The sequence below is a fragment of the Brienomyrus brachyistius genome, unplaced genomic scaffold (assembly GCF_023856365.1).
Source record: "Brienomyrus brachyistius isolate T26 unplaced genomic scaffold, BBRACH_0.4 scaffold38, whole genome shotgun sequence".
NCBI lineage: Eukaryota > Metazoa > Chordata > Actinopteri > Osteoglossiformes > Mormyridae > Brienomyrus > Brienomyrus brachyistius.
In genome coordinates this window covers 3389779-3410436 of record NW_026042313.1, presented here as the reverse complement: position 1 = coordinate 3410436, position 20658 = coordinate 3389779, and the positions used below count along the sequence as shown (strand labels likewise).

Sequence of the window (20658 nt, the reverse complement as noted above, 5' to 3'; positions counted from 1 at the left end):
AAGAGGTTAGACACAGTCACTTCAGGTGATGCCGCCTCTGTGAACTGTGTACGCCCTGTTCTACGTCTAAGACCTACGTTCTCCCAGCTCTCGACCTACCTGTTCTTCATTCTCCCTCCTCCCCACTTGTGATGCAGACACCGTCTCCATAAAAGGCATATTAACTCTCTCCTCTAACTCCTTGTTGTGTTGGATGAGAGCCAGTTGCTCCTCAAGGTCACGAACCTTGACCATGAGTGAACTTATATCGCTCACAGATGAAGTTCAACTGGACGCAAACATCCAGAAGGGCAAACATCTTGCAAAAACAACCCTGCGGATAATAATAATAATAATAATAATAATAATAATAATAATAATAATACATTTATTTTATATAGCGCTTTTCTAGATACTCAAAGTCACTTTACAAAGGCAAATCAGAGAAACAGAAACACATACACGCATTAGGCAAACAAACAGGACAATGTTCCGTCAACTATTATAGGCTATTTTGAAAAGATGGGTCTTGTCATGACCCGCTCGTCCGATCCTCCTGTGTGCCACGCCCCCCTCGATAACCCCATGTGGATTCCCCACGTTCACCAGCTGTTTCCTGTTGCCGTCATTAGTTCAACCCTTATCCTGCTCTTTGCGCCTGCTTCCCTGGTCTTCCCGCATCAGTTGTGACAGGTCTTGAAAATGATAAGAGAAATGAGGAGTTCCTAATGTCACTAGGAGGGGAGTTCCTTAGAGAGGGGGCAGTAACAGAAAAGGCCCTGTCACCCCAATAGTGGTAATTAGTGATTTTAGGACGTGAAAGGAGATTAGAGTCAGCAGAATATGTTTGGGGGAGTGTCTATGCAGTAGATCAGCTAGATATGATGGGGCCAGATTATGAAGATATTTGTAGATTAACAGCAAAACCTTAAATGAAATACGCTGAGAACAAAATTTTAGTATGTCCATATCCAGACTGAATGAAATTTGTATAGTAGGCAGTCTGAGCAGCATTTAGAGCGTCTTTGTATTTCAACAAGTGGATCTTGAACACATCCATATGGGCTGGCGAGCTGGTTGTCTTGTGAAGTCTTTCCAGTTGTCATCCTTTAGATTTTATCTGACGGAGTTCAGTATTATACCAGAGTTTGTAAAAAAAAAAAAGTCACAAGCCTAGTTTTCAGTGGTGCTAGGGTTTCAACCAGTGAGCTATTATATAGGTAAATAAGATCAGTAATAGATAGAGTCAGTTTTAGATTTGGACATTAGCAATGGGAAATTTTCAGACAGAGTAGAGGGACAGACAGATTTCTGATCACGGAAGGTTATTTTACGAGATTTTTTTGAAAGAGGTACGGGAATATCATTGTTGAAGATGATAGCTAGGTGATCAGAAACAGTTAGGTGGATACCAGAAAGATGACTAACATTCAGGCCAATGGAACATATGAAGTCCAAAATATGACCATGGGTGTGGGTAGGAAAATTTACATGCTGAGTGAAGCTAAAAACATTCAGAATATCCAGAAAATCAACAGCAGCTTTACAGTTGAATTTAGGTCAGGCGAATGTGGGGGCCAATCAATGGTATCAATTCCTTCATGCTCTAGGAACTGCCTGCATACTCTCACCACATGAAGCCGGGCATTGTCGTGCAGCAGGAGGAACCCAGGATCCACTGCACCAGCATAGGGTCTGACAATGGGTCCCAGGATTTCATCCCGGTACCTAACGGCAGTCAAGGTGCTGTTGTCTAGCCTGTAGAGGACTGTGCCTCCCTCCATGGATATGCCTCCTCAGACCATTACTGACGTACCACCAAACCGGTCATTCTGAACAATATTACAAGTAGCATAACATTCTCCATGGCTTCTCCAGACCCTTCCACGTCTGTCATATGTGCTCAGGGTGAACCTACTCTCATCTGCAAAAAGGACAGTGCACCAGTGGTGGATCTGCTAATTCTGGTATTCTATGGCAAATGATAATCGAGCTCCATGGTGCCGGGCAGTGAGAACAGGGCCCACTAGAGGATGTCGGGCCATTAGGCCACCCCCATGAAGTCTATTTCTGACCACCACCAGTGACCTGCTGGAGGTCTTTTTGTAGGGCTCGAGCAGTGCTCATCCTGTTCCTCCTTACACAAAGGAGCAGATAACGGTCCTGCTGATGGGTTAAGGACCTTCTACGGCCCTGTCTAGCTCTCCTAGAGTAACTGCCTGTCTCCTGGAATCTCCTAAATGGCCTTCTGGCAATGGCATGCATTGATGCACCATCCTGGAGGAGTTGGACTACCTGTGCAACCTCTGTAGGGTCCAGGTATCGTCTCATGCTACCAGTAGTGACACTGACCATCGCCAAATGCAAAACTAGTGAAAAAACAGTCCGAAAAAATGAGGAGGGAAAAATGTCAGTGGCCTTCACCTACTAAACTATTCCTTTTTTGGGGGTTGTCTCATTGTTGCCCCTCTAGTGCACCTGTTGTTAATTTCATTTCAAGAGGCTGAAACTGATTAACAACCCCCTCTGCTACTTAACTGACCAGAACAATATCCCAGAAGTTTAACTGACTCTGATTAAAAAGTGTTCTTCTAATTTTTTGAGCAGTGTATAATAATCCCTATCAAGGACTTGGATCTGAGCACTACTCTCTGCCACAGTTCTGGACTTTCTTATGGGCAGACCCCAAATGGTGTATACATCATCAAGTGTAAACTGCAAAGTCCTGAGGGTTGTATGCTGAGCCTCCTGTTCGTCTCCCTGAACACACATGACATTATGGCCACATTTAGCCCCAATACCGTTGTCAGGCACACTGACAAAGTGGTCATCATGGGTCAGATCTTCAATAGTTATGAAATGGCATACCAGAAGGATAAGGTGAACCTGACAAGCTGGAGTCAGGAAAATAATCTCCTCCTGAATGTCGGGGAGGCAGAGAGAGAGTTAATTGTTACCGGCTGTTTTGGGAGCCATTCCAAGCACGATGGCACAGGCCTGTGCAGAGTGGTGCTTTCGGCTGAACGTGAATTCCCAAACCTTTAGGTCACTCATGATAATCATAAAAGACTCCACCCACCCCAACAACAGCTTCCTCACTCTGCTGCAGACAGGGAGGAGCTACTACAGTCTAAAGGCTAAGGTTTCTACATCTATGCCATGTATCCTGGACATGGACACTTTATGTCACTTCCTGCACTTTGATCATACTCTACTGTCATTGCACATCTAATGCTTTCAATTAGTATTTTTTTGTTTTGTAGTAATTTTATCTTGATTATCTTATTATTTAATTTTATTAATATTTTATTCTTGCTTACCTTTATACTATTTTGTTTTCTTTTTTAATGCACCCTTCCTTCAAGCACAATCCAGAAAGCAGACGGAAAAGCATTTCTGTCACGATATACGTCGGCGGTAGAGGCGCACGGGTAAGGTGATGAGCGGAGAGGCAAGCAAGCAGGCAGACTTAGGGCAAACGGGGATTTATTGGGAGGACGAGGACTCGGGAACATGGCACGCCGACTAACATCAATGACAGACAACGCTAACAGGTAAGACCAGGACTTAAAACCAGACAAGACTAATCAAAGTAAGCAGATACAGCAGGGTACAATCAAGGAAATACACGTGGGAAGGCAGGGGGCGTGGCACACACGAGGAGCGGACGAGCCGGGCATGACAGAGCCCCCCCCCAAAGGCGCGCTGCACCGGGCGTGCCCAGGAGGAGGCGACGAACGGGACGAGGGGACCAAGACCTGAAAAACAAAACCCAAAACCAAGAACAAAAGACCGGGAACTAAACAGAGAGACAGAACAGGCACAAAGACAGGACCAGGGACAAAACCTGACAGAGGACGGGGAACACGGACCGACAGAGAAAGAGAGGGGACACAGAAGGAACAGGCGGGACACAAGGGCCAGGAGTGAACGGAGGGCACAGAGGAGGACGGGCAGCAAAGACAGGAGGAACAAAGCCGGAGGGAGCAGAGAGAGGTGGGACAAAGGCGGAAGGAGGAGAGAGGACCGAAGGGACAAAGGGAGGAGCGAAGGGAGACAAGGAGGGGGAACAGAGGGGAGCCCGAGGGAGCCCCAGCGGGCGACGGGAGGCAGCCGGAGGGGCCGCAGGCGGCCGGGAGGCCGGAGCCGGAGGGGACCCCGGAGGGGCCGAGGAGACAGGGCGAGGGACCCGCGGAGGGGCCAGGGAGGGAGCAGGAGGGAGCACCGGGGAAGGGGACGAGGGAGTAGGAAGGGGCCAGGGCGAAGGCCCGGAGGAGGGGGGAGCCGCAGCAGGCGGCGACGTCCGGGAAAGGGCCGGAGGTAAGGGCCCCGCAGGCGACCGAGGAGCCGCCGTCGGGGAACCCCCAGGCGACCGACCAGGACCCAGAGAGGGGAGCGAGGCAGGGCGACGAGGCACCGGAGAGGGACCTGCAGGCGACAGCCGACCCGGAGGGCCAGGACCCGCAGGCGCCAACCGAGCCCCAGCGCAGGCGAGGGAGGGCGAGCCAGGGGGCAGGGCGGGCGGGACCCCAGCCCTGCGTCTGTGTCCCCTTCCCCTGCGGGACACAGACAGGCCGACCCTAGTTCGGGGTCGATGTCGCCGGGGCGAGGGACAAGGGGTTACGAGTTCTGTCCCCGAGGGGTCCCATTCCAGCTCCTCCACCTCCGAAGAGGGAGGAGCCAAGATGGAGTTGTCCAGGACCACCTCGGGGACTAGGACAGGGACTGGAGCTGCTGCAGGCGGAGGGGGCGCCTCTGGAGCTGCTGCAGGCGGAGGGGGCGCCTCTGGAGCTGCTGCAGGCGGAGGGGGCGCCTCTGGAGCTGCTGCAGGCGGAGGGGGCGCCTCTGGAGCTGCTGCAGGCGGAGGGGGCGCCTCTGGAGCTGCTGCATGCCGCCGGGGCGCCGGGACAGGAACACGGTCAGGTCGCCGGGGCGCCGGGACAGGAACACGGTCAGGCCGCGGGGGGGGCGCCTGCCCGGGAGCTGCAGGTTGCTGCAGAGGGGGCGCCTGCCCGGGAGCTGCAGGTTGCTGCAGTGGGGGCGCCTGCCCGGGAGCTGCAGGTTGCTGCAGAGGGGGCGCCTGCCCGGGAGCTGCAGGTTGCTGCAGTGGGGGCGCCTGCCCGGGAACTGGAGCGCGGTCAGGAACTGGAGCGCGGTCAGGAACTGGAGCGCGGTCAGGAACTGGAGCGCGGTCAGGAACTGGAGCTGGCTGCTGTGGGGGCGCCTGCCCGGGAGCTGCAGGTTGCTGCAGAGGGGGCGCCTGCCCGGGAGCTGCAGGTTGCTGCAGTGGGGGCGCCTGCCCGGGAGCTGCAGGTTGCTGCAGTGGGGGCGCCTGCCCGGGAGCTGCAGGTTGCTGCAGTGGGGGCGCCTGCCCGGGAGCTGCAGGTTGCTGCAGTGGGGGCGCCTGCCCGGGAGCTGCAGGTTGCTGCAGTGGGGGCGCCTGCCCGGGAGCTGCAGGTTGCTGCAGTGGGGGCGCCTGCCCGGGAGCTGCAGGTTGCTGCAGTGGGGGCGCCTGCCCGGGAGCTGCAGCAGGCAGCGAAGGCGGCTGCGCAGGCGGCTGCACGGGAGCGGGGTCCGCCGGCAATGGCGGCTGCACGGGCGGCTGTACTGGAGAGGGGTCCGCGGGCAGCGACGGCCGTTCTGGAGCGGGATCCACCGCTCTCCGGAGCAGGAGCAACCCTCGGAGATCCGCTGCGAACTGCTCCAGGACTTCCGGGGGGGAAGCAGGAGTGAACGCAGCGAACCCCTCCTCTAGCTGCATCACGAGCTGGTCCGCTTCGGGCGACATCTGCCCGGCCAGTTCATCCCTCACCCTCCAGTATAACCCCTGGAGGGTGAAGAACTGGGTAATGTGAGTCGGGGTTGGAGCGATTACCTCCGGCCGGAGTGTCTCTGCCGTAAGCGGTGGTACGAGCTGAGCCGGCACAGATGAGACGGGCTTGGTCCCTTTAAGACGCCGCGGGATTCGCGGGATGGCATCTCTTACTGTGGCGGCCCCTTTGTTCGCCACCCGCTCAGGCCGGAAGTAATTCCGCTCGAGCGGCGGTGGCAACTCCGTGGCGTCCGGTTCGGATGGCCACAGTAGCAGGGATTCATCCACCTCCTCCTCGCTCAAGGGCCAAAGCCTGGCCAACGCGCAGGCTCCCAGACGGAGTTCCGGTTCTTCCGGAATGTGCTTGCTCCGCTTCTTTGCGTGGTCTGTCATTCTGTCACGATATACGTCGGCGGTAGAGGCGCACGGGTAAGGTGATGAGCGGAGAGGCAAGCAAGCAGGCAGACTTAGGGCAAACGGGGATTTATTGGGAGGACGAGGACTCGGGAACATGGCACGCCGACTAACATCAATGACAGACAACGCTAACAGGTAAGACCAGGACTTAAAACCAGACAAGACTAATCAAAGTAAGCAGATACAGCAGGGTACAATCAAGGAAATACACGTGGGAAGGCAGGGGGCGTGGCACACACGAGGAGCGGACGAGCCGGGCATGACACATTTCACTACCCAATAATTAGGTGTGTCTACAGATCATTTCAAGGTCAATCACATTCTCAGGTTTGACCTATCCGCTGTCTTTTTTTTTGCAATACTCTAAAGGGAGTGCCTTTAATTGTGAAACCATTATTTAAAGGATACTGAGAATCATAATTAAATGAATAAATAATTTTAGTTGGTTCCATCGGGGCATTTATAAATTACAATATTTTTGCATTTTGACATTTTGAGATTATTTTTATACTATTTTCAGTAAGGAGTGGCAATAATTCTGGACCTCACTGTAAAACCTTACTGGAAAAATCTTATCTTGTTTCATAATAATTCCGTCCAGTCAGTTACATAAAAATACAAACTTTCAGCTTCATGTAAAATCTTTTTTTATGTTTTTTTTATATTGTTTTTATGTAGAAGTGTTACAAAATGGCAATTCCTTGAATGACCGGAATGAGAAAGGGCCTCCAAATAAGGATAATAACAGATATTAAAAGCAAAGTTACAATGCAGAGGGATTTTACAGCCGCAGTGGACGGCAGCAGTAGTTCATAAGAAATGCCAAAGAGCCAAGAGGTGGGGGTTAGTGTGAATTCAGTGGGGAGGGGTCGATAAAGAGAGAGTCAGTATGCCTCACTGACAAAGCAGAAGATCCCTGATGATCAGAGAGAGCAGGAGACGTGTGGGACAGCCAGCCTTCTAAAGTCAGCCTACAATGAGCATCAGCAAGTTCCTGCTGCTGTGCATCAGCCTGGTCCTCCTCAGCTGCTGCAGGGCGGCTGTCATCACTGGGGTGAGTCTTACTGATACTCGAATAACATTACTGAAGTGTGCGTACATGTTCAATTCTGTGCAGTTAATATCACGGTAGTAAATGTATATGTTCTAAGAAAAACAATTTAATAAAGAAGGATTCATGCAAATTAACTGTAACAATAAAAATTAACAAGAATTTTTCTGTTCTCCGAAAAGTTACTGATATTTTGTTATATAAAGTATATCATATATGTATGATAAAATATTCCTAATTGTTCCTTTGTGTTTCTTAATTCTTAATTCAATTTCACAATAACACATAACCATAATATTTAAAAATATTTTTTATTTTTAAAATTAATCTTCACATGACCATAATTTCACATACACTCATATAACCACTGACAGAGTGTTACATTCAGCATTCATATGTTTATTCACCAGCTATGGTTTTGTTTGATAGGGTGGCTTTGTGAGCATGTGTCAACCTAGCTGCAGTGAAAATGGTGAACTTGCTGACCAGGGTTGGAGGGGGATTTATTCTCCATTCACGTTCATTCTACGGAATGTTGTCATTTTGTCTTTGGTCTGGGTACATAACAACCCGTGACATTTACATCTAATACCCATAATTTACCAAAATCATGCTGTATGTTTTTGAAATGTACATGTTTTCTGTGTTCTGGAAGGGTTTTTGTATGTACTTCAGTGTATGGCATCTTATCTGCAACTGTTCTGACCCAGCAGGCAAAACGACAGTACAACATTTTTGTACTTTACGAAACATTGACAACTCATGACATTAATTACAATTGTGTCTTTGGGACCCCGCCCCCCCCCGGCCCACCCCCTTTTACTTTGTGTTGCTGATGGAATGTACTGTAGGGAGCCCTGTTCTACACATGTATGCTTTTAAGAACATAAGAAGAAATTTACAAATAAAAGCTTGTGTTGGGAGATCGCAATTAATAGCTCAGAGTTGCTAAAACATTACTGTATCTAGCCCTGATTTAAAGGAACCCAAGGTTTGAGAACTACACTAACAGGAAGACTGTTCCATACTCTAACTACACATTGTGTAAAGAAGTGCTTTCTCAAATCCAGTTTGAAATGTTCTCCCGCTAATTTCCACCTATAGCCATGAGTCCTAGTATTTGAACTAATATTGAAGTAACTTTTTGGTTGAACAACATCCAGACCTGTTAGAATCTTATATACCTGGATCATGTCCCCCTTAGTTTCTTTTGCTTGAGGCTGAACAGATTCAGCTCAGCTAACCTCTCCTCATAAGACATTCCTCTAAGACCAGGAATCATTCTTGTTGAAGGCAGCAATGTTCTTTTTAAGATAAGGTGACCAAATCTGCACAAAATATTCTAGGAGGGGTCTTACCAAGGAATTAGCATAACCTCTCTTGACTTAAACTCCACACACCTAGAGATGTAACCCAACATCCTATTGGCCTTTTTTATTATTTCCCCACACTGGCGAGACTGGGACATGGAAGCATCAACATACACACCAAGGTATTTCTCATAATCAGCTACCTTTATGAAACCCATAAAATATCCGTACTTTATATTTCTGCTCCCTGCATGGATTACCTTTCATTTGTCTACATTAAATTTAATCTGCCAGGTATCAGCCCAGTCACTAATTAAATCAAGATCCCACTGTAGCCTCTCTTCCGCTAGTTCAGTATCTGCTACACCACCCACCTTGGAGTTGTCCCTCATGTGTTTTTAATCCAAGCTCTTAAAGTTCCTAAAATCCATACTATTTTGAGCTTAAGCAGGAGCAGTTTGTGGAGGAAAATATCAAAGGCCTTCTGGAAATCTAAGTAGATCACATTGTAGGCCTTTTTGAGATCAATTTCTCTTGTAGCTTCCTCAAAGGACTCAAGTAAAGTAGGGTTGGATGGATTACTTCTATCTCCCTTTATGAATATGAGTGTTATATTACCATGCTTCCAATCAGAAGGTACGACACCAGCAGATAAGGATTTCTGAAATAAAAGTTAAAGGTCGGCAATAAAATCCCTCATCTCTTTTAAATGTATAGGTATACTCTGATTGAAAAGTGTTCCTTACATTTTTTTGGGCCGTGTATAACTGAGCCTGATGTGCTACAAAGCCTAGCTAAGCTCAAAACAAATAAATAAATGCCATCAGGGCCCTGCAATTTATTTGTTTTGAGCTTAGCTAGGCTTTGTAGCACATTAGGCTCAGTTATACATGGCCCAAAAAAATTTAAGGAACACTTTTCAATCAGAGTATAGTGTCAAATCAACATTGACATTGATCTAGTCCCTTAAGTAGCAATGGGGCTTGTTAATCAGTTTCAGCTGTTTTGGTGTACTACAGGTGCTCTAGAGAGCAAAAATAAGATGACCCCCCAAAAAAGAAATGGTTTAACAGGTGGAGGCCATTGACATTTTTCCCTCTCATAATTTCTGATTGTTCTTTCGCTAGTTTTGCATTTGGCGACAGTCATTGTCACTACTGGTAGCATGAGACGATACCTGGACCCTACAGAGGTTGCACAGGGAGTCCAACTCCTCTAGGATGGCGCATCAATACGTGCCATTGCCAGAAGGTTTGCTGCGTCTCCCAGCACGGTCTCAAGGGCATGGAGAGGATTCCAGGAGACAGGCAGATACTCAAGGAGGAACAGGATGAACACTGCTGGAGCCCTACAAAATGACCTCCAGCAGGCCACTGATGTGAATGTCTCTGACCAAACAACCAGAAACAAATTTCATAAGGGTGGCTTGAGGGCCCCATATCCTCTAGTGGGCCCTGTGCTCACTGGCTGGCACCAAGGAGCTCGATTGGCATTTGCCATAGAATACCAGAATTGGCAGGTCCGCCACTGGCGCCCTTTGCTTTTCACATATGAGAGCAAGTTCACCCCGAGCACATGTGACAAATGTGAAAGGGTCTGGAGAAGCCATGGAGAACGTTATGCTGCCTGTAACATTGTTCAGCATGACCATTTTGGAGGTGAGTTAGTAATGGTCTGAGGAGGCATATCCCTGGAGGGACACACAGACCTCTACAGGCTAGACGGCAGCTCCTTGACTGCCATTAAGCTTCAGATGAAATCTTGGGACCCATTATCAGACTCTATGCTGGTGCAGTGGGTCCTGGGTTCCTCTTGGTGCATGACAATGCCTGGCTTAATGTGGCGAGAGTATGCAGGCAGTTCCTGGAGGATGAAGGACTGATACCATTGACTGGCCCCCACGCTCGTTTGACTTAATTCCAATAGAACACCTCTGGGACATTATGCTTCAGACAACCATGCAAGCACGTAGGGGCCATACGAGTATGATTTTGAGTTGCTGCAATGAAATTTTGGTGAAATGGACTTCATCATTTTTTCTTTGATTTTCACAGTGTCTTTGAATTCAGTCCTCTGTAGGTTGATCATTTTCTTTTCCATCAAATAATGTGGCATCCTTTCGTTCCTAACACATTACCCAGTCCATATCAGTATTGATATCAGCATGACTTTTTTCCCATTGAGATCGGATGTGTTTTCAAAGTGTTTAAAAAGTATTTCAAAGTATTTTTTTGAGCAGTGTACATATATTAGTCAAAGACGACACTAGATTCATAATAAGAGTTCTAATGTTACTCATGTTCTCTACAGTGAGTACCTGTGGAAAACAATCATTAAACTCATTAACTATATCAATTTCATTTTCAATTATAAGACCTATACTGTCCTGCAGATTAATGATAGTAATGTCTAGTATGAAAGAATCTGATTATGTTACTGCAGAAAGCTTGCTTTAAAGTGATTTAAACTGAAACATTATTTGAATGAGACTCTTAATTAAAAAATAAACAGCAGTGTAAAAATAGTGTATATTTATGGCTACAGTTTGTGCTGTAATGGTGATATGGCTGCTTATCTCTCCTATCCCCTTCTTGCTCCCCCAAGGCATGTGAGAGGGATGTGCAGTGTGGCCCGGGCACATGCTGCGCAGTCAGCCTGTGGCTACGGGGACTGCGCATGTGCACACCCTGGGGCGTGCTGGGTGACGAGTGCCACCCTTTCAGTCACAAGGTGGGGATCCTGGCAGAGCAGAGGGCAATATAAAATCACAATGAGCTGCTGCTTCCTTACTCTGAAGACCATCCTAAGTGACAGAATCAGTCACCCTCCATATATTATAGAGCTAACAGACAAGACGTTATTGGTGATGGTCAAGCATTCACTAGATTTTTTAATAACTTAATAGTTATAGTTTTGAATTCAATGTTACAACTGGATTGTGTGGGTTAAGAGACTCTTCAATGTTAAACTTTGATTAGGAAAAAAAAGACAATAATGATAATACCAAAACATGCAGAGTTTTGACCAATTTTTCTTATCTTATTTTTGCAGGTGCCTTTCATTGGAAAAAGGCAACACCATACGTGTCCTTGTCTACCCCATTTGGTGTGTGGCAGATATACAGAAAGTAAATACAGATGTACCAATGATTTCAAAAATGGTGACTTTTAATAGTGTTTAAAGCAAAAATTAAGCAATAACTACAAAATCTAACTACAAAATACACAACAACAAAAAGATTCTTTGTCTCACAATTATCTTCAGATAAATTATTTGATGTTTTGGCATGAAAATATAACAATTTTAGAGTCATCTATGCTAATGACATGATACTGTTGCTCATGCAGAATTTGGCAGGTCTTTTTGTGACAGTATTTTTCTGAATTGAGAAAGCATGAACATGCACTTAGACCACTGATGTTTCTGATTAAAACACTGAACAAATGTTGTTCTAGACCCCAGGGAAAAGAGAATAAAATGTGGAAAATTAAACTACCTGCATACCTAGTTAAATCCATTTCCTGAGATTTCAGTGCCGTTTTTTTCTGCATAGAGCAGGGGTGTTGAAGATGATCCCTGGAGAGCCGATATGGGTGAGGGTTTTTGGGTTGGCCTCTCAATCAGTCAATAATAAAGCAACGGTTCTCAGCTCCGGTCCTGGGGACCCACTGTTATTGGCTGATTGAAAGGTCATCCCAAAATATCTCACCCACTCTGTAGAATAGCATTTAATAACTGTATAAAGGAGCCTTCTCATTTTTTAACAAATTACTTATTTTATTTCAAGGTTAGTTCTGTATCAGCCCATTGGCTCGCACCGCAGTCTTGTCAGTGAGCATGTGATTACCATCTTTGCCTCATTCTATTGTCCCTACATGCTTTGAAAGATCTACCATTGTCTCTGTTCCTAAGAACAAGCCTTCTTGCCTGAATGATTACTGCCTAGTGCTACTGAAATCATAGTCATGATGGTTTTTGAGTGGTAACTCAAAGACTCCATGTGATTCTCCATCCTTCTCACCATCAACCCACCCCCAGTTTGTCTACCATCAAGACAGGTCCTCTGATGATGCCATCTCACATGTCCTACGCACCACCCTCATCCATCTTGACAGCAATAAGGGGAACTATGCAAAATTGCTGTTTATTGACTATGGCTCAGCCTTCAGGACCCAGAATGCCACATCACAGTATTACAATAGGAGCACCTTTTGGTAATCAGTTGGTGAAGGGGAGAGGCAATGTAAGCAAACCCTCAGACAGGGGGACATTAGAGGCCTGGGGAAGGTTCTCCTTATTGGGGAACTTTCCCAGGAAGCTTCTCAGCTCACTGACTGACCGTGAGTTCAGCCACTCCTGGACCATGGCCACCTACCATCGCAACATCAATCACCCCCTTGCTGCATGTTACTGGCCATTGGTGCAGGTGGCACCAGCTCTCTATGATGGGGTGGTGGGTTCAGCTCACTGGAAGCGACTTGGTACAGAAGTACTGCTTCATTGTAAGAGAAAAAGATGTGGCTTCAGAAAAAAATACAGTACTTTCCATTGTGACTGCTCTCTGTAGTCCAACAAGCTTGCAACTACAGCACTGACCCAGGACATGATGACTTATGACGCATTCATTGACTTCTTTATTTACATCAAAGCTAAACGAAATATACAAAAACAATAGGTCCAGTTCCATAAAGTGCACTAATCAGAATTTCATTTTCATGTAGAGATCTTCACAAAATACAAAATTACAAATGTATGCAGTATTAATATTAAATGTGTAAAGCCAAACACAGAAATTATATCATCATTTCATTAAGGTGTGAGTTACCACTTAAAATGCCTAAAGGCTGCCCTTGCTCTATCCATTACAAAATGACACTCAGAGCCCCATAACATTGAATCAAATGTTTAGTTTCAAAATACGCAGGTATCTTTAAAGGTGATACGACATAGTACACATACTAAAAGCATGTAATCTCCAAGTGGAGTTCATACAAACAAAAGCACAAACAATCGATGGCTAATGGTTAAATTAAGATGACATTATATTGTTCATCTTCTGCCAGGATATACAAATTAGCATTTTTCTTAAATCCTTCATAAAAAATGATTATGTGCCAGCTAATTACACATTCTCAATTGTCTGTTTGAAGACAAAATCCTATGAAATAGATAACTTTGGATTAAAGCAAATTATAAAGAAATATTAATAGATGGTTTTTGAGCATTAATTCCTGCACCGCCTGCGACTAAGAAACTGTGGACTGAATGGAGAAAGGTGTCAGGACCTGTCTTGTCAACCTGTCATGTCCTGGTTTTGCCAGCAGAGGTCACTTGGCCATCTTGTAATCACATAATTGTTCCCTGCTTAATGTGCCAATCACCTGTCTCTGGTTTGTTAATCATGATCTGTGTATATATGTTCCTGCTCTTGCCTTCTTCCCCATATCTTTCATTGAGGTTGTCATTTATGGTAGTGTGTAGTTCAACTTTAAATATTATTGGAACCGACTGTTCTTGCCTGTGTCATAGGGTCATTCCAGTCGCTCTGTTTAGTTCCTCCTCACTTCTTGTTTGACCCCTCAAGGTTCATTGAGTTTCTGTTTTCGCTTGTATCATTTATAATTAAGTCTCACCAGCCCATTGATAGTCACACCCTCCTAGGGTCCGTCCCAGAAAATATGGTGTGTTACAGGAACCAAAATTCTATTAGCAGAATGATAGCTTTGTTCTGTGTGGTTTGACTAAAAGTGACTATCCATGCAAGTACTGAAATCATTAGTGGAGACAACTGGAATCGGTCTTAATCAGCTTCTAGATTACAAAAAAAAAAATACTATGGAATGAGAACGCCATAGTTTAGTATATTACGTCTGCAAAACTAGAGTGGAGTATTGCACCATTTCCCTGGAATTATAGTAATTATCACTCTCATAATTGTTCTTTGATGGTGGAGGAATCTGTGAGTTGACGTAGATTACGGAATGATCCTCAGGGTTCTTGAAGTCAACTGTCGTGTAGACAATTGTGTTCAGATCTTCAATGGTGGATTCCTGTATTAAATAAAATATTGTTAAAAGACCTTTATAAAGATTGGCTATCTTAGTAAAGGGTTCACATGTTTCCTGTCTTGCTTAATTTTTCTATTAATACTTTATGTACCGAGACACTGCTGAATTCAAGTTTTGTACCATGGAAACATGAAATATAACGATCCAAAAAAAGACATCAAATCCAAACAGTCTTACTTGGAGGATGTGAGGACGATTATCACATGCCTCAGTTCCACATTCATCTAAAAATAGAAAAGCATGCATAAACATATTTGTTTTGATATCTACATATCACATTTATGATTACACAACAAGCTTTGCTGATACTTTGACGTAATTGTTTTTATATCTGCTGCTTCTGTTTAATGAAATATTGTTCAATAACAGATGTCTGTCTCCTAAGACCCTTTACATTAGAGAATGTGCATATTAAACCAAATGGCAGTACATCAACAGCCATTTCCATACACATTCACTCATTCCATTACATACTAAAGACAAGTTAGATTCCCTTATACTGCATTTTTATGTATGCATACAGTAGCATCACAAACAACTTTCAAGCCAAAAATTCAAGTTTAGATTAATATATTACTAAATGAATTAAAACCAAAAAGATGTCATACATTACCATTGGCCCTCATAATTTTGTTAATTAAAAAATAATAAATGGATTAAAAAATTGAATGGCATAAGAGCCAAGAAGAAAACAAGCACCAATAAAGGCAACAGTGTACAGAAAAATTAGAACAATAATAGTTTCCAAAATTTTCCCTTGCTGTGAAACATCTGATCCCATTCGTTCAACAACAAAAGATACTGCATTAGCATTTTATTGTGGTTGGTGAGACTAGGCACATCTGTCATTACGGAGACTAACTATAGAAAAAACTTTAGATTTGAGCTTGAAAGGATGAATTTTTGTAGTTATTTCAAATGACTGTTTTTGAGGACTAGCCCATATTCCTCAGAGTGTATGGTCCTATAAATTTTATAACACAGCAGTAATAGAATTCTTAATAAACTGAGTCATCTGAATCAAATCCGGGGTACTTACTTTTTGCCCTGTGATACGCCATAGAGGTTATTAAGATGACAAGCAGCATTAAAACAGTCATTACAATGGTCAGTGTTATCCACATGCTTTTCAGGGATCTGAAAAGCAAGACGTTTTCATTAGGAAATAGTTATTTGTAATCATTGTTACTTTATGTCTGTGTAATGTGTACATGTACAGTGGGTTCAGAAAGATCTTACTGTGTGCTGCAGGCATTTCAAAATGGAGCAGTTGATTCTTTTTGCAATCAACTGACACACAATTACAAAGTGAAAAAATCTAATTTACATTAATAAATTGCTAGTTTATAGGGTTTATAGTCAGCTTGTACTTTATTAGTCAATAAAATATAAATTAATCACGAATGTATATTTTAGCTTTTTATACTTGTATTCTGGGGTCCTTCTGAAATGTTAGTAGTTCATGTAGCTTGCTTATGTACCTTGAGCTGGTAGATGCTTGATGCTGTATAATAGTAGTAGAAGTGTCTTTGCTGGTTCTGTGGGTAGTTGTAGATTCAGATGGACTCTGTTGTGTACCTGGACCATTAAAAAACAACACGAACACATACACACACTAATATATATTTCATACTTTGCTGTGAGTTGTGAGAAACAGCACTTCTGGTACATTCTATGTATCCTCTATCAGTGTCAATTGGTATGAGTGGCATGTATCTACTGGGCCCTTAAAAGCTGAGATGGTAGCTTTTCACACAGTTTCCACATTGCTTCAATAGAGGAATTAAACACTCAGGCTGTTAGATGTCTGAGCATGTGCACATGTATTCATCTGTGTTTGGGGAACAAGCTGACAGATGATTCATCTGACTTTTTTCACAGCTCATGCTGTATGTGGTCTTTGCACCACTCTGCATACTTCATTCGGTCTCAGTAATGAAATGTACCTAATAAAATTGCAAGCCTTAGATATTTGCAGGCAACTGATTCAGAAGAGTTTGCGTTGCCTTTTGCCTTGAAGCAGTGCAGAAACATGACTGTGACAGGGTAATTGCTTTCAGCCACAGTTGTCCCTATTTTAAGATGTATTTCCATAACATTTTAAGTCAACACCACCATAACCACTATTCCTCATTACCTGAATATTTGTCACTCATGTCTGTCATCCAAGCATGCCACAAAAATCACTTATCTCTCAAAACTGATGTGATCTTTTCTGAATACCATGGTATTCAAAACACTATCACACAGCAAGAATAACCTTTAATTAATTTCTTAAATCAATTATAATATCATCAACGGAGACTTTCCCAATTCCATGTGCAGGGAAATAAATAACCCCAACATAACAAAAATAAAATCAATATAACAAAAATGACATCACATAGACTATAAATCAAGAACATTAAAATGGTCTTACCTGACACTTCAACGGAAAAGTCTCGGTAAATGTAAGCTGGTGTCCCGTGTACCATGCACCTGTAAATTCCTGTATCTAACGGATATAAATTCCAAATCCTTATTTCAAATCCTCCATTGAACTCTAGGGTTGATAGTCTTTCTTTATAAAATGTATCAACATATCCTCTGTTGTTCACAAATGTTTGACATTGCCTGTGGTTTAATTTACAACAGGACTTTTCATAATTGTTATAAAAGGGGTGGAAAATTAACTGGAATAACAGTTGTCCGGAACGGTTGATTCTTTGCTGTCCCCTTCCAAAATGAGTATCTGCAAAAACACAATTACCATTAATTATTTACGTATGCATTAACTTACTGTTCTATATTATATTATATAAAAATATATTATATTATATGCACAGGCAAATATTATCATACTTAAACAGAAAAGCACAACAAAGACAGCAAGCTGCATCTTCTCTCAGCAGTCTGTTGGCTTCCCTGTCTGTCTTACGTTTGTCAGCCATCTGAGAAGCAGCACTGCTCTTCACTTCCTCTGACTAATTGTTCTCCTATGTTCCTCATTCTGAAAAATAATACTAAACCACAAGTGCATTATTTTAATAACACCAGGAAGAGCTGTCCAGTGTATTGGGTCCCATACAACCTTGACGAAACATCTTAGCAGCACTTCAACTCCTCTAACTGGCCCTCCCCCTTCATTGCCATCATTGATGCTTCTGTTGAAATGGATCACGTCACCCAGCTGGATGCTCTGTCCTTATATTTGGTACTTACAATTTGTTCCTACTACATTCTCTTGCTATTATTTATTTGAATAGTTTTTCTTATGTTAGATTACTAAGTGTGCTTTTATTCCAATAGTAGGTTGCATATGTTACAGTTTTTCTCCATTGGTTTGGCTCATTTCCTAAAACAAATGACATTCTCAAAATAACATGGACAAATCTCCAAACCACCTTGCAATTGTTCACAACAGAGTGGCATTTCTCATTAATTTCATCAAATTGCAAATGTCTTAGTACAAGTCTCAAGTGTCTCAGTGCATCTTTGCAAATGGCTATGCAGAAGTAGCCTACAATTAGCACAATGAGCCCACATTTAGTGTTTTCCAAATAAATAGATCTTGCTGATCTAAACTGATTAGTTGATTCTCAGTCTAATGGTTGTTCTCTCCAAAACATTTCAGCATGAGTTCATTGTGTAAATTATCCTATGCACAATAGTCTGTTCAATTGTCAAAATTAGTCAAGAACATAATATCATGAACACCATATATGAATTTCTTGGAACATTTGATAAATTCATGACAGTAATTGACAGGCAGGTGAAATTAGAACTTGACTAATGGAGAAGGATGACCAGATGACCAACGAAAGAGTTTGTTTTGTTACCTGACAGGTGCTGTCTATGGTTGTGATTGCTGCCAAACATGTATATATGGAGCTTGGCCAGGGCCAGTACTATTTACAGTGTGAACATGGAGGTAGCTCGCCAAGTAAATGAACAAGGACAACTTCCTGCTTGAGGAAGAGGAGGAGGAGCAGGAGGAGGAGGAATGAGGGTGTGTGGTGGTGGAATAGGGGGAAGATGCCGAGGAGCACGAAGACACCATGTTGTCCTGGATGAAATTCGGGCCACAATTATAGACCATGTTGTCAACCATCACCTCACAATTGTAGAGGCAGGTGGCTGAGTGCAGCTTAATGTGCCTCACGCTACAGTTTCCTCCATCATCCAAACCTTTCTCATGGAAAACAGGTATGTACTCAGTCAATGATAGAATTATTGTATAGGAGACATTACAGTATACAGCAGTTGTTCTCAATCTCGTTCCTCAGGCCCCACTGCCCTGCTTGTTTTTCTGCTATCCCTGCCCCACACACAAGTCCCAGCTGTCTTTCAGCTTCTGATTAACTGAACACACCTGATCCAGGTAATCAGCAGTGTGCAGGGCAGAGATAGCTGGAAAACAAGCAGGACAGTGTAGCCTGAGGACCGAGTTTGAGAACCACTGGTATACAGTACTGCGTATACTGTAAAGCAAAACATGTATAAACTATTAATTCCGTGTGTGTGTGTGTGTGTGTGTGTGTGTAGACCTACAGTACTGTAGTATCTTACCTCAATGTTACAGTATGATACTATAAAAATGACAAAGAAAATAGATTGGAATTATTGATATAGTTTAGTATTCCAGTCACTAGGCAGTGATGCATTACAATTGTGCATTGGTAACTCATTCTGTAACAAATACATAAGGCATACATTACAAATTGTCATACAGTGTTGTCCTTTGACTTCTATGTCTAGAATTGGATGACAACCTCAGATGGGTGGCAGAGGAAAACTTCTCAATGAATGACAAGAACAAGAGATCTGTATCATGGTGATTGCAAATAATGCTATCACACTGAGACAGATCCGTGATGCAATCCTTCAAGACAATGCCATATTCCAAAATGTCAACTCTATCAGCATCTTCACAATAGACCAGGTACTGAAGAAGCATCAGATGACCATGAAGCAGATTTACATGGTACCATTTGAGAGGAACTCTGACAGAGTGAAAGAGCTGCGGTACCAGTATGTGCATGTAAGTCAGTTATTGGTTTTATATCATTGTAACATGACAGTAAGCAGTGGTTCCCAATTTTTTTTTTGGTTTTCAGTATCCTCTTTACCTTCAGAATCCAGCTTTATCTGACTACAGCATTTTGCCTAAAAACTACAACAGAAAACTGTCTTCAGTATTTATCCCTCCTCTTTTTGTCAAATACTCCCTGCAGTGCCTCTACATAGGCCTGTACCCCAGGTTTGGAACCACTGGAGTAGTGGCCATTAGTAGGCTATATTGAATTTGTGGAGGAGAACATAGAACAATCCTATGTAATTTTCTGTAACTGTTGTGTATGACTCCTATATATGACTGATTTGATTTTTTTCTCTATTGTAGAGAATAATGGCATTAGGAGGGAAAGAAACACCTGACATCCTCGTGTTTGTCGATGAGGCTGGTTTCAACCTGGCCAAGGGCCGTATACATGGCCGTAACATCATTGGCCAGCGGGCCACGGTGGATGTCCCAGGCCAGCAAGGGGGCAATTTAACAATGTGTGCTGCCATATCTGAGAATGGTGCGGCCACACACATCCCCAGTTTAGGCCCATACAACACTCAAAAGCTCCTCATTTTCTTGGACTGTCTTTATACTGATCTGGTCCCAGAAAATGAGAGAGGTCTCGAAGGGCCTCACCTACCACACTTTGTGATCGTGTGGGACAATGTGAATTTCCACCGTGGCCCGCTCATCAGGGCCTGGTTCACTACCCACGGACGCTCATGGAGCTACTACCACCATACTCTCCTTTCCTCAATCCGATTGAGGGTTTTTTTTCCGCTTGGAGGTGGAGAGTGTATGAACATTGGGCTCAAGACCAGAGGTCTCTGCTCCATACAATGGATGCCCCATGCGAGGACATCACAGGGGATCAGTGTAGGGGATGGTTGAGACATTCATGCCGTTTCTTCCCTCGCTGCATCACAAGGGAAAATATCCACTGTGATGTGGACGAAAATCTATGGCCAAACAGAGAG

General features: G+C 43.8%; 2 protein-coding genes and 1 long non-coding RNA gene across 3 annotated transcripts in view; 2 read left to right on the top strand and 1 right to left on the bottom strand.

Annotated features, from left to right (window-relative positions):
* LOC125722401 (ankyrin repeat and SOCS box protein 18-like) overlaps positions 1 to 20658 on the top strand; it is a 97641-nt gene that overhangs the window by 55433 nt on the left and 21550 nt on the right. The gene's annotated exons all lie outside the window — the stretch shown is intronic.
* On the top strand, positions 7185 to 11740 carry prok1 (prokineticin 1). The gene is made up of 3 exons (XM_048998559.1): positions 7185 to 7262; positions 11174 to 11299; positions 11621 to 11740. The coding sequence occupies exons 1-3, from the start codon at positions 7185 to 7187 to the stop codon at positions 11738 to 11740; spliced, it is 324 nt and encodes a 107-aa protein (XP_048854516.1).
* On the bottom strand, positions 13181 to 18074 carry LOC125722404 (uncharacterized). Its single transcript, XR_007386364.1, has 6 exons — positions 17479 to 18074; positions 17057 to 17368; positions 16119 to 16215; positions 15677 to 15774; positions 14815 to 14861; positions 13181 to 14619 (listed from the first exon to the last, which is right to left on the bottom strand). It is a non-coding gene; the product is annotated as an uncharacterized LOC125722404 (long non-coding RNA).